The 13,431-nt window shown below is 36.5% G+C and overlaps 1 protein-coding gene across 4 annotated transcripts in view; it reads left to right on the top strand.

The window, feature by feature from the left end:
- Window positions 1-13,431, top strand: part of kcnh2b (potassium voltage-gated channel, subfamily H (eag-related), member 2b) — a 212,431-nt gene extending 199,000 nt beyond the window's left edge. For all 4 annotated transcript variants that reach the window (XM_058765580.1, XM_058765578.1, XM_058765579.1 and 1 more), the window contains 8 exons: window positions 3,376-3,575; window positions 5,484-5,736; window positions 7,209-7,402; window positions 7,746-7,848; window positions 7,980-8,228; window positions 8,962-9,151; window positions 9,360-9,540; window positions 10,404-13,431. In XM_058765580.1, coding sequence (XP_058621563.1) covers window positions 3,376-3,575; window positions 5,484-5,736; window positions 7,209-7,402; window positions 7,746-7,848; window positions 7,980-8,228; window positions 8,962-9,151; window positions 9,360-9,540; window positions 10,404-10,601 — 1,568 coding nt within the window. In that variant the 3' untranslated portion in view covers window positions 10,602-13,431. The remainder of the gene's footprint in view (window positions 1-3,375; window positions 3,576-5,483; window positions 5,737-7,208; window positions 7,403-7,745; window positions 7,849-7,979; window positions 8,229-8,961; window positions 9,152-9,359; window positions 9,541-10,403) is intronic.

Here is a 13,431-nt window from a genome sequence, read left to right as displayed (position 1 = left end):
CAAAACAAAAACTACTAAAAGTGATTAAAAAAAACACAACAAGAATATTAAAATTAAACTAAAATTAAAACGGAAAATATAAAAACAGATTAAAAATATTAATGGAAACTATAATAGTATCTAAATGATAAAATAACACTAGTAGAAAGACTGAAATAGTGTTTTCTTGAATATTTATTTATTTATTATTTTTTTGAAGCATAGAAACAATACTTGAAAATTCCTAGTAAATTTCACAATTAATTGCAAAGAACTGGCAAATAACACTGAATTAAATATGAAATTTTGGAGTATAAAGACTGAATTTTTAATGTAAAACAAATTCCAATAATCTGTTTTATTTACAACTTAACCTCTTAACTGTCACCCGTCACCCACCCAACTGTCAACTGTTTACTTCACTATTTTACAATTAAATCGTACTCTAATCATGACAAACCATATATCATTGGAAAGGTCTAAGACTAAAGAGATATTTTACCATTTTTTTTGTTAAAAAATTAAGTAGGAAAATTAATAGAGTAATTTATGACAAGAGCGCACCTGAAAAGTGCTCTCTCTCTCTCTCTCTCTCTCTCTCTCTCTGTGCGTCTGCTCAGTTTCTGTTCAGCGAGCGGCGGAGAGGAGCAGCGCTTTCAATTAAACACAGATATTATGTTGCTTCTCTAATTTTACATGCAAGTATAGCCAAAATCACAGCACAGCTATTGTCTTTATCTTATGTGTATTTGATTTCATCAGACGACGGCTCGATTATCAGGATTTTTGTGCAGATTAACATCTTGGAAAGGAGAGCTGGTTATGTAGCCTAGTCTTAACGGGTCGCGTTTCAATCACTATTTCATATTCATCCCATTGTCTGACAACAGAAACAGTCGAATATATCAATGAAAACAGTTTTATTGAGAATTTAGCTGCACCAAAATACAGTATGTGGGCACAGAGAGACAAACAAATCTAATAATAAATGTGCATTTTGCATGTTCAGAAGAAGTGAGCTGCCCTGTCATGCAAAAATGTAAACAGGTTTGTGTAAATTGCTCGGTGCACAGAAAGAGAAGTGATGGGAACCTGCTATTTCTTTTTTCATGTGTCTAATAGACATGAGCAAGTTCTTTGAAAAACATCTATGACCTTTGAAACATGTCTGCTCTCCATGCTCTATGTTGACTATGGTTTCAATAATAATAAACATAAATTTGCATAAAGCATCCATATTTGTCCATGCCCATGTTAATTCGAGTATTAAAAACTTGAAAAGTATTAATTGAAGGTACATTTACAACAAATAAAAATGTGCAATTAATTGTGATTAAATATTTTAATCGATTGACAGCCCTAATATATATATATATATGTATATATGTATATATATATATATATATATATATATATATATATATATATATATATATATATATATACAGTGGGGCAAAAAGTATTTAGTCAGCCACCAATTGTGCAAGTTCTCCCACTTAAAAAGATGAGAGAGGCCTGTAATTTTCATCATAGGTATACCTCAACTATGAGACACAAAATGAGAAAAAAAATCCAGAAAATCACATTGTAGGATTTTTAAAGAATTAATTGGTAAATTCCTCTGTAAAATAAGTATTTGGTCACCTACAAACAAGCAAGATTTCTGGCTCTCACAGACCTGTAACTTCTTCTTTAAGAGGCTCCTCTGTCCTCCACTCGTTACCTGTATTAATGGCATCTGTTTGAACTCGTTATCAGTATAAAAGACACCTGTCCACAACCTCAAACAGTCCAACTCCAAACTCCACCATGGCTAAGACCAAAGAGCTGTCAAAGGACACCAGAAACAAAATTGTAGACCTGCACCAGGCTGGGAAGACTGAATCTGCAATAGGTAAGCAGCTTGGTGTGAAGAAATCAACTGTGGGAGCAATTATTAGAAAATGGAAGACATACAAGACCACTGATAATCTCCCTCGATCTGGGGCTCCACGCAAGATCTCACCCCGTGGGGTCAAAATGATCACAAGAACTGTGAGCAAAAATCCCAGAACCACACGGGGGACCTAGTGAATGACCTGCAGAGAGCTGGGACCAAAGTAACAAAGGCTACCATCAGTAACACACTGCGCCGCCAGGGACTCAAATCCTGCAGTGCCAGACGTGTCCCCCTGCTTAAGCCAGTACATGTCCGGCCCGTCTGAAGTTTGCTAGAGAGCATTTGGATGATCCAGAAGAGGATTGGGAGAATCAGATGAAACCAAAATATAACTTTTTGTTAAACTCAACTTGTCGTGTTTGGAGGAGAAAGAATGCTGAGTTGCATCCAAAGAACACCATACCTACTGTGAAGCATGGGGGTGGAAACATCATGCTTTGGGGCTGTTTTTCTGCAAAGGGACCAGGACGACTGATCCGTGTAAACGAAAGAATGAATGGGGCCATGTATCGTGAGATTTTGAGTGAAAACCTCCTTCCATCAGCAAGGGCATTGAAGATGAAACGTGGCTGGGTCTTTCAGCATGACAATGATCCCAAACACACCGCCCGAACAGCGAAGGAGTGGCTTCGTAAGAAGCATTTCAAGGTCCTGGAGTGGCCTAGCCAGTCTCCAGATCTCAACCCCATCGAAAATCTTTGGAGGAGTTGAAAGTCCATGTTGCCCAGCGACAGCCCCAAAACATTACTGCTCTAGAGGAGATCTGCATGGAGGAATGGGCCAAAATACCAGCAACAGTGTGTGAAGACTTACAGAAAACGTTTGACCTCTGTCATTGCCAACAAAGGGTATTTAACAAAGTATTGAGATTAAATTGTGTTATTGACCAAATACTTATTTTCCACCATAATTTGCAAATAAATTCTTTAAAAATCCTACAATGTGATTTTCTGGATTTTTTTTTTCTCATTTTGTCTCTCATAGTTGAGGTATACCTATGATGAAAATTACAGGCCTCTCTCATCTTGTTAAGTGGGAGAACTTGCACAATTGGTGGCTGACTAAATACTTTTTTGCCCCACTGTATATATATTTTTTTTTGTATAGTGTAGAAACAATTTTCACAGAAATTGAAAGTAACAGCAAGTAACACATTGAATTTAACATGAAATGTTCAAGTACTGAAATATTATTTTCTTGTAAAACACTCCAATAATCTTTGTTTTATTACAACAAAATCATTAAGCTCATGATTGTGTTGTTATTCTGTGAGATGTTTATAACAGTACATTAATGTGCTAATTAACAGCAAAACTAGTCTTGTCCGCCAGCTCGACCCGTAAGGAAATGGGTGCTGATCTAAGCAGATGTCACAGCAGTAAAGTGTGAAGCATGTACCTGTGTAGGTGCTTCATCATGACACTATTTTTAACCTTGCCCTTCCTGTTCCTGTTCAGCGCTCATGTACGCCAGTATCTTCGGGAACGTGTCAGCCATCATCCAGCGGCTGTACTCCGGAACGGCTCGTTATCACACTCAGATGCTGCGGGTGAGAGAGTTCATCCGCTTCCATCAGATTCCCAACCCGCTGCGCCAGAGACTGGAGGAATATTTCCAACACGCCTGGTCCTACACCAACGGCATCGACATGAACGCCGTGAGTCCTCCTGCTGCCTTACATCACCTTACAGAGAAATCACTGTCTCAGCAATGGATGCTCTGCAGTGAATGGGTGCCGTCAGAATGAGAGTCCAAACCACACCACTCCAGTCCATCAGTTAACATCTTGAGAATACAAAAGCTGAGACAAACCCATCATCAAGATGTGTGTAACTTCAAACTATTGCTTTCACTAAAATATTAGTCCATAATCCATAATAACACTGAAGAAGTCAGTGAAAAAGTCCATCTCCTGTTGTCTTTCACATCAAAATCCAGCCACATATTTGTTTAGAGCTGTTTTGGCTTGTAAACGCTGCTTGATCTGTGCAGATTTCTCTCCTGATTCAGACCAGATTACTTTTTCACTGGAGGAAGCGTTATTATAGATTCATATTTTAGTTGTTAAAAACGTCTTAATGATGGATTTGTTTCAGCTTTTGTCTTCTCAAGATGTTAACTGATGGACTGGAGTGGTGTGGATTACTTGTGATGCTTTTATCAGCTGTTTCTACATTTCTTCAGATCTTATGAAGAAACATACTCATCTACATCTTATGAGTCATTTTTGGGTGAACTATTCCTTCATCACTAACAAACTTACTTGCATTACCTTTAAAGTGATTTGTGAGCTGGATTACATGAATGTGTATAATAAATAATGAGTTCATTTAGCAGCTGTCCTCACCAGCACATCCTCTACTATTACCAGCCCAAACGCAGAGTTTAACGAGATTATGCATTCAAGTAAAGAAAACAAATGAGCGTCCACCTCCGGCCGCCGGCTCCTCTCATTAAGGAGCAGTGGAGCGTTCTGATTGGACAGTCAGAGCCGGTATGATTGCTGTGCTGCTGAGTGAAATGAGGTGGACCATAATTTTTTCATCAATTTTTCAAAAAAAATTCTTTACTGAACCACTGAGCTCTGAAACATTAAAACGTTGATTTAAAGACGGCGATTTTATGATTTTTTTGTACATGATATGTCTTATGAGACTGCAGATCCCATGAAGCTTTGCAAATGGCATAATCGAATCAGAGTACAATAAAACACTAATGATTCGTAATCATTAATAATGAGTATAAATATTAAATACTACTTTAAGAGTCATACTTTTATTCAGCGAGGACGCATTAAATTAATCAAAAGTGACAGTAAAGACATTTATAATGTTACAAAGAATTTCAAATAAATGCTGTTCTTGTGAACTTTCTATTCATCTGTGAATCCTGAAAAATAAAATGTATCACAGTTTTCACTAAAATATTTAACATCACCACTGTTTTCGACATTGATAATAATCAGAAATGTTTCTTGAGCAGCAGATCAACATCTTAGAATGATTTCTGAAGACACTGAAGACTGGAGTAATGATGCTGAAAATTCACAGAAATAAATTACAGTTTAACTGATATTCACATAGAAGACAGCTATTTGAAATTGTAATAATATTTCACAATTTTACTGCATTTTTGATCAAATAAATGCGTGAGCAGAAGAGACTTTCAAAAACATTAAAAAATCGGTCCATTTTACTATAAGGCTCCATTAGTTAATGTTAGTAAATGTATTAACTAGCATAGAACAATGCATTTATTACACTATTTATTAATCTTTGTTAATGAAAATACAGTAGTTCACTGTTAGTTCACGTTAATTCAGAGTGCATTAACTAATGTTAACAAGCACAACGTTTGATTTTAATAATGCATTAGTAAATGTTGAAATTAGCGTTTACTAATGTTGTAGAAGTATAGTTCATTCTTAGTTCATGTTAACTAATGAACCTTATTGTAAAGTGTTACCAAAATATCTTACAGACCCCAAACTTTAGAAAGGAGTGTAGATTACAGAAAAAATCTATTCTTTTCATCATTTAATAGTTGTGTTTCTGTGCTCTTTCAGGTGCTGAAGGGTTTCCCAGAGTGTCTGCAGGCTGATATCTGTCTGCATCTGAACCGGACTCTCCTGCAGAACTGTAAAGCGTTCAAGGGCTCCAGTAAAGGGTGTCTGCGAGCGCTGGCCATGAAGTTCAAGACCACACACGCCCCGCCGGGAGACACACTGGTGCACGCCGGAGACGTCCTGACCGCGCTCTACTTCATCTCCCGCGGCTCCATCGAGATCTTACGTGGTGATGTTGTGGTGGCTATCTTAGGTAGGCCGTTTCAAAAGATCCTCCAGGGTCTTTTATAATACATAAAACATTTAGGGCCAGTTTTACTAACAGCTTGTGCCAGCGCAAACCGTCTTTTGTCGTTAAAATTGTACTGCACTGCAAATAATGATTTTCTACCTTAGTACTTTTGTCTTGTTTTCTAGTATAAATATCTACAGATTCTTGAATTAAGATGCATTTACTTAAGTAAAATGACTTAAGATATTAAGGGCCAGTTTTACTAAAAAGGGCAAATTATTGCGAGAGCACAATTCCAAAACAGTGCCGATGGGCGTGGAAATTGGTGCACAGATCAGCTCTCACATCACTGAATCTGCTGTTAAAAATGAACCATCCATTCATCATATCATCGTGCAAAACTAAGAATTAGTCTAATTAGAATCATTGTAATGTGACGATCGGGTGCGGGTCGGGTCGGTTATCTAAATCAGAGAAAAATATAGGTGTGGGCGGGCGGATAATTTATTTGAAGCAGCGGATTCGGGTGACGTTTGAGCTCATCCGCGCATCGCTAATATCCACAGTTAGTTTGTACTGTAGGGTCAGCTTGACAGATTCTGTTTATCCTGCAGTGCCACCTACAGGATGTCATCTGTAAAACTGTGTGACTCTGAATGCACACACTTCAAGGAATAATTTACCCAAAAATCATTTACTCACCCTCATGACTTTCCTGCATGACTGCATTTCTTCTTGTTGCAAAACAAAAGCAGATGTTTTGCAGAACATCACTGCTGTTCATTGAAATCATTCAGTGACTAGTGACTGTGAATCTCCAAATGGGGGGGGGGGCAAAACCAACATATGTCATTTATTTGATTTATTTATAGTATTTATTTAGTTTATAGTATGTATTAAATTGTTTGTTTGTTTTTCATGTCCTATGTGTATCATTAAAAAAATCATAAAATAAATTATTACGTTTAAAAAAAAATTAAAAAGTAGGTAATGATTAAAACAAATATATATAAACAAATAATTTAATGCATAAAAGTTAAGCATTAAAATGCATAAGCATAAACAAAATTGCAGGTACACTGTTTTCCTGTCCTGTATATATCATAAAAAATTAATTATAAATAAATAAATCACAGTTGAATGAATGAATTAATGAATGAATTCAATTTAATGACTAAAAAGCAAAGTATTAAAATGCACAAAAATAGATAAATAAAACTGTAAGTGCATTAAGGATCAACTAAATTCTAAGCAGCATGTTGCTTTCACTGTAATGTAGAAGTAAAATATTATGGGATAAAAAAGGGTTAATCAGCCAAATTTAATTGCAGTGTTTACATTTACTAGAAGGGCTTCCAGCTACAATTAGACCAAAATGTAGGGAATATTCTTCCTGCACACTAAATTATAAAATATGAAAGAATAAATGTACACATCTCTGTCAGTCTGATTGTTTGTGGATGTGTCTGACGGTGATATTGTGTGCTTCCTAGGGAAGAATGATATATTCGGTGAGCCCATCAACCTGTACGCACGGCCCGGCAAATCTAACGCAGACGTGAGGGCGCTGACGTACTGCGACCTCCATAAGATCCACAGAGAAGATGTGCTGGAGGTGCTGGATATGTACCCGGAGTTCTCTGACCACTTCTGGAGCAACCTGGAGATCACCTTTAACCTCAGAGACGTGAGTCACGCTTCCATGTTTGATTGTGCTGTATTTGGCCGAGCAGTGGTTTGGGTGGCTCGCCAATGTACTAGATGTCTCTAACACGTAAAATAAGTAAGCTTGACCAAAGTTCTTATGGGGAGAAGAATTTATTGAAGGTAGCAGCGTAGCAGTTCTACAGCAGCGATGTTAGCATGTCATCCTTCAAACAATCTTAACCCTTGTAAGAGTCCTAGCTTCTCCCTAGCTTTTCCAAAAGTTCTGTCTGTAAGACAGATACAGATATGTGAGATACACATAATCTTTCAATTGAATGGAGCAAATACACAGAATTCATCGAGGTGTGCATGTTCCCTTACAGACAAACATGATTCCCGGATCTCCCAGCAGCGATGATTCAGACTGCGTCGGATTCAACAAACTGCGGAGGAGAAAACTTTCATTCCGACGACGGACAGAAAAAGGTTTTTCCTGATAATTGATGTTCAGTCTGGATTTATTATAGTTGATTCCGTCATTTAATATTCTGAAACACACTATTTACAGATGATACAGGATGTGGAGCTGTTTTGCATGTCCATGTTTGTTTCTCCAGATGATGCCGATGCTGGAGAGATCAAGAAGAATCAGAAACCCGTCCGGAGAGGCAGAAAACAAGCAGCCTGTAACAAGAACGAACTCAAACCGGGGTGGGAGGAGCCTCGCAATTCTATCTCCTCCCACTCCAGTGGTGATGAGGGGGAGGAGCCTGTGAACACATGCCCCACCCCTCCTACCACACTCATGGATGTGACTGAGGGAGAGGGCGATCCCAAAACAGGAAACACGTGCAACGCCCTATCAGGTGACAGAATGACAACAGTAAACTTCCATAGTATTAAAAAAAAAAAAAAGAATTAAAAAAGATCATTGAAATAATAATATTAGAAATATTCAGAATTAAATTTTATAATAAATATATAAAGTTGTATAGCATATATAAAATAATATTATATTATATTATATAAAAAATAATATTTTCATATTATAACATACACAATATTATGAAAATATTATTTTTTATATAATTTTATATAATACTATATTAAAACTGTTAACAGTATAATGTTGAATATAGGATTTTTATTTGCATTTTATAAAAACACATTATATCAAAGACCTGAGCCTTTTGTTTTTGATGTGATCACCACTTACTACAACTTTAGTTTATTATATTTTTACCAAGATTTGATTGACATAATAGGTTTTTATGCATTTTGATTAACTATATTTTTCGAAATAAAATACTCATATATAAATATATATAAAAGCAAAGGGCAACACAACATGCAATCAAACAAACAAAATATATAATATAATATAATATAATATAATATAACTAAAATAAAAAATTAAATAAAATATATAAAATAATAATAATAATAATAAGTGAAACAATCATCAAATAAAAAAATTACAAAATTATGGTAATACTATGAATTAATATTCATATTATTTAAACAAAAGTACTTAGAAATATAAATGTTATAAATCATGCTGTATGTGGTAGTAATGTGTGTGTGTTGTGTGTGCCTCAGGTGCATTCTCAGGTGTGTCTAATATCTTCAGTTTTTGGGGTGACAGTCGGGGGAGGCAGTATCAGGAGGTGCCCCGCTGCAATCTCCCGTCGCCCTCGCCGCATCCCAGCACCCCCCTGCGCAGCATCAGCCGCCAGCAGCGCAACCAGATGGAGAGCAGACTGGAGCTGCTGCAGAAACAGCTCAACAGGTCTCAGCTTACTGCAGTCAGAACACCTGTGTCCACTCAACCTGCTGTCTGAACCAGCTGACTCACTAAAACCAGACTCACAAGCTTACAATGGAGTTGCATTAACAGCCCGACAGCGCCACCTATGAGTAGAGGAATGAATTGCATTGTAAATCTAACTGTGCACTTAACTGTTTTCTGAATAATCCGTGTGTGTGTGTGTGTTTAGACTGGAGAGTCGCATGTCGACGGATATCGGCGCGATCATGCAGCTCCTGCAGAGGCAGATGATGCTGGTTCCTCCGTCCTACAGCAGCGTTTCCTCCCCGCCGCAGGTGTCCATGTTCCCCGAGATCCTCGTGCAGCCCGTCACGCCGCTGGAGTCCAAAACACCAGCTTCTCTCTCACAGGTAACACATGATCATAGTTACTGCCGACACCACGCTTGATCAATTTACTGTATATAGTGTACATTGTATATGTAATGTACTGTATATATCGTACATTATTTTACTTCTAAACAGTTTACTAGTCACAGTTTTACGTCATTCTATTCAGTCCATCAGGAGGTGCTACCATCTCATGGCCAAATTATTATTAATTAATTAATGCATATATATATATATATATATATATATTTGCATTACATTAATTAATGTATGTCTGTATAATATATGCATTATAATATATGTTTATAATAAAAAAATAAAATATATAGTAATATAATAATTTTAAATTATTAAGACACACAAATACTATATATATATATATATATATATATATATATATATATATATATGTATATACATATACATATACATATATATATATATATATATATATATATATATATAGTTTACTACTCAGTTTTCTTTTCATTTAATCCATCAGGAGCTGCTACCGCCTAATAAAGCCCTTGAATACATTTTTGAAATAAACTAATTTCTAAATAATTAAATTAATTTCTATATAATTTAGATTTAATATTTTTTATTTATTGCATTTTATAACTGTGTTTGTGCAAAATATAAAAGTGTAATATAATATTATTTCATATTAAATTATAAATGTTATGTTTCATATTAAATTAATCTATAATTAAAATATACATAGTATTATAAATATTCTAAAATATTCAAACATTTTATGTAATTTATATTAATATTTTTTTTTTTTTTCTCTTTGATTCTATTGAAAGTTTTGGCTGAACAGCTAATAGTACTACTATAGTTGTGATGCTAATGTATGAACACTGCTCTGTTTTCTCCTCCAGTCCTGTGAGTTTCTCAGCAGCTCCGCGGAGCTCCATCCAGCGGTCAGCGCCGCTCCTCGACCCGGATTCTCCAGCCTCGGGGCCCGACTGGAGCTGGAGCCCGACCCCGACATCCACCGGCGCTTCTCCCTACAGGAGCCACACACGTCGCTGAGCTCACAGACGCCACAGAAACACGGCTCAGACCCCGGGAGCTAGAGAGACCACCGCCAGACCAGAGGAGAACAAACCGGACCAAAACCTGGCTCTGGTTTTGCACTGCGGAGGTTCAGAGATTCACTGGAGGCGGTTTACTCGTCTTTACTGCTGTCATCCAGTATTGGATATCCCTAAACGAATAATGATGATTCTTACTAATTTCAAGTAGCCATTATGTCTTGCACTGAATTTTCCAGACTCTCTCGATCTTTAACTTCACGTCTGCGGCGCTTCCAAAACTGACTGAACTCGTTAGTGTTAGCTGGCCTAACAGAAGAAAACCCTTCTAATAATAATAACCAGATGTGTTCTGTGTGTCTGTCCTGTCATTGCCTTCATTTCCTGTGCGTCGATGAAGGAGGCGGAGCCTTAGGCCCCGCCCAAGCACACTGGATTGGCTGGACGAGGCGATTGGCGGGTGTTTAAAGCTATGCCGTTACTGATGAAGCATATCATGTGTTGTGACACTGGATGAACAATATGCAAAGAGTTGATCGCGCGTCACGTCCCGCTTGGCTTCCGTTCGTTTGTTTTTCAGCTTTTTCTTTCCACCCGATGTGATTTTTGTAGTTAGAACACACTAGCTTTAGCAATACCGAATCCTTTAAACCACAAACGAAACCAAATATTGAAGATTGGGTTGGACCAAATGTTTTTCGTTGGTTTTTCCTCATCGTCTGTGGTGTTTACGGCCTGCAGCCACAGTCACGTGATTATTAATTATCATTTGGTACATTTATGAGCTCTTGAACTTGAAAATGAATTGGTTTTGGTTTTTCCATTGATTTGTGGACCAATGAAAAAATAAACTTTATATAAGCTCTTAAGCATGCGATAATAAACACTTTTAATATTTAGCCATTTATTTTATATCAGACTTACCATTATTATATTTAAATGACTATAATATTTAATATAAGCATTCTTGAGGAAGGAAGACATATTAGCATGAGAACGTGTTGTGCATCAGCATCCGTACGTGAATCATGACCACGATTGTATCGTTCTGCCTCTAGGCTTGAATTTAGAGGATTTTAATTGTGATTTATGTTTTGTTGATACCAAATATTATATCTAATTTGAATTCAACTGGTAAACTGAACATAAGGACGGTCGATTTCACCGCGTCTGATCAAACGTGTGTCTGTGTCAATGTGAAAGAACTGTTCAACACTACTGCATTAATTAACTATTGTCACGTTTACTATGATTAGTGCTGGAGTTTGCACTTGTTTATGTAGTTCATGTTTGTTATTATTATTATCATTATTGTCTCTATAAATTCTGTGTATACGAGTCTTTTTACCGTCATATACGGGTGAATCTCACAATAACACACATCAGGTCAAATTTTACCCCAATATCAAAAACAAGGCAACAAAAAGATATATTGGCATAAAGTTGGCAAAATCTATTTTTAGGATTTTTCTAGTTTGTATTATTCTCAGTGATTATTCTCATTGTTCATTATTGCAATTTTGTAAACAAATACTGCTTATACAAATATAAATATTTGTAAATTTATATTTAATTAGTTTTGACCCCCCCCCAAAAAAAACAACAATCCCCGATCCTAAAATAAATAAATAATATCTATCTATCTATCTATATAAATGATTTGTTTTATATAATCAGGGGATTTGTTTTGTTGGTTTTTTTTTACATTATGGAAGTTTTTCGGGACATTTTCTCAAAAATGATTTTTTGTGAGATTCACTCTCACGTGGCTCTAGTATTTTGTTGGTAAAGTCTCTGACACACGAAGTCATTTAGTTTTAGTTTTGGTTGTTTGCTAGTAATCCAGGTTTGCTCTTAATCTGTGTCAGGTGGCTGTGAGCGCAGAAATGCAGCCTGCTCGATTCACAAAACACGGCTTCATTGTCCTAATGCTCCGACAGTAATTAATGGAGGTTATATAACAAGATTATTGTGTTTGATTCTGTGATTATTCTCCACATCACTGGATGATGATCTGTCCTGCTGAATGGGTTTTGTGTGTGCAGTGTGTGTTTTTCTCCTGACGCTCGGTGAACCGCTGTGCACTTTACACCATCTCTCTTACTGAAGAGGAGGATCTCTGCTCTCTTTACATCTATTTACAGGGATTTGAAGCCAAGGGCATTTATGCCATCAACTTTAGACACAGATCACATAAAACCGGCCAAACGCACCCAAATCCATGCGATTATACTATTAAACAGGCTTTACCAGTGCGTCAGTTTCCAATCATGAATCTTGTATATACGTGTTTTTCAATCTGTTGGGTTTTAATTTATTTTGCTCATTCGTTTACACTGGATTGCTATTTTTCTCCTTCCCGATTTTGCTGTACATAAGGAAGTCTTGTAAAGAAATGAATTCTTGGCATCCCTATAGCCGACACTATGCAGAATCGCATTTCCTTGGCATGCTTCGAAATGCAGAAAATAAATAAAAAAGAGAAATACTGTAGAGGAAAATAAATATGTTTGACCTTTTTTCTTTCTTTTTTTAAATAAACATGTGAATATCTCTGTTAATAATGATGTAAGTATATCAGTTATTATATAATATATATATATAAAGGTGATAACAAAGACAGATTGAACTTGTGCACATTTTATCTGCATGCTGCACTGCGAATCTTCTGCGGCTCTTTCACAGAATGTGTCGACTGAAGCACTGTACTTCCAGCTCACTGAGAGTCATTTCACGTTCTTCCAGCGTGTGGAAGGATGGACATGTGACACTGGACACTGCTGTTACGTTACTGAGGTCTGGAATCATGTTGAAATGAGCTGACGAGATCGGACAGACTCCAGAAAGTCTTGATTGTGTGCTAGCATTATAA

The sequence above is a fragment of the Onychostoma macrolepis genome, chromosome 24 (assembly GCF_012432095.1).
Source record: "Onychostoma macrolepis isolate SWU-2019 chromosome 24, ASM1243209v1, whole genome shotgun sequence".
Lineage (NCBI taxonomy): Eukaryota > Metazoa > Chordata > Actinopteri > Cypriniformes > Cyprinidae > Onychostoma > Onychostoma macrolepis.
The sequence above is the reverse complement of the archived record's forward strand: the minus strand, read 5'-3'. Positions and strand labels throughout refer to the sequence as shown.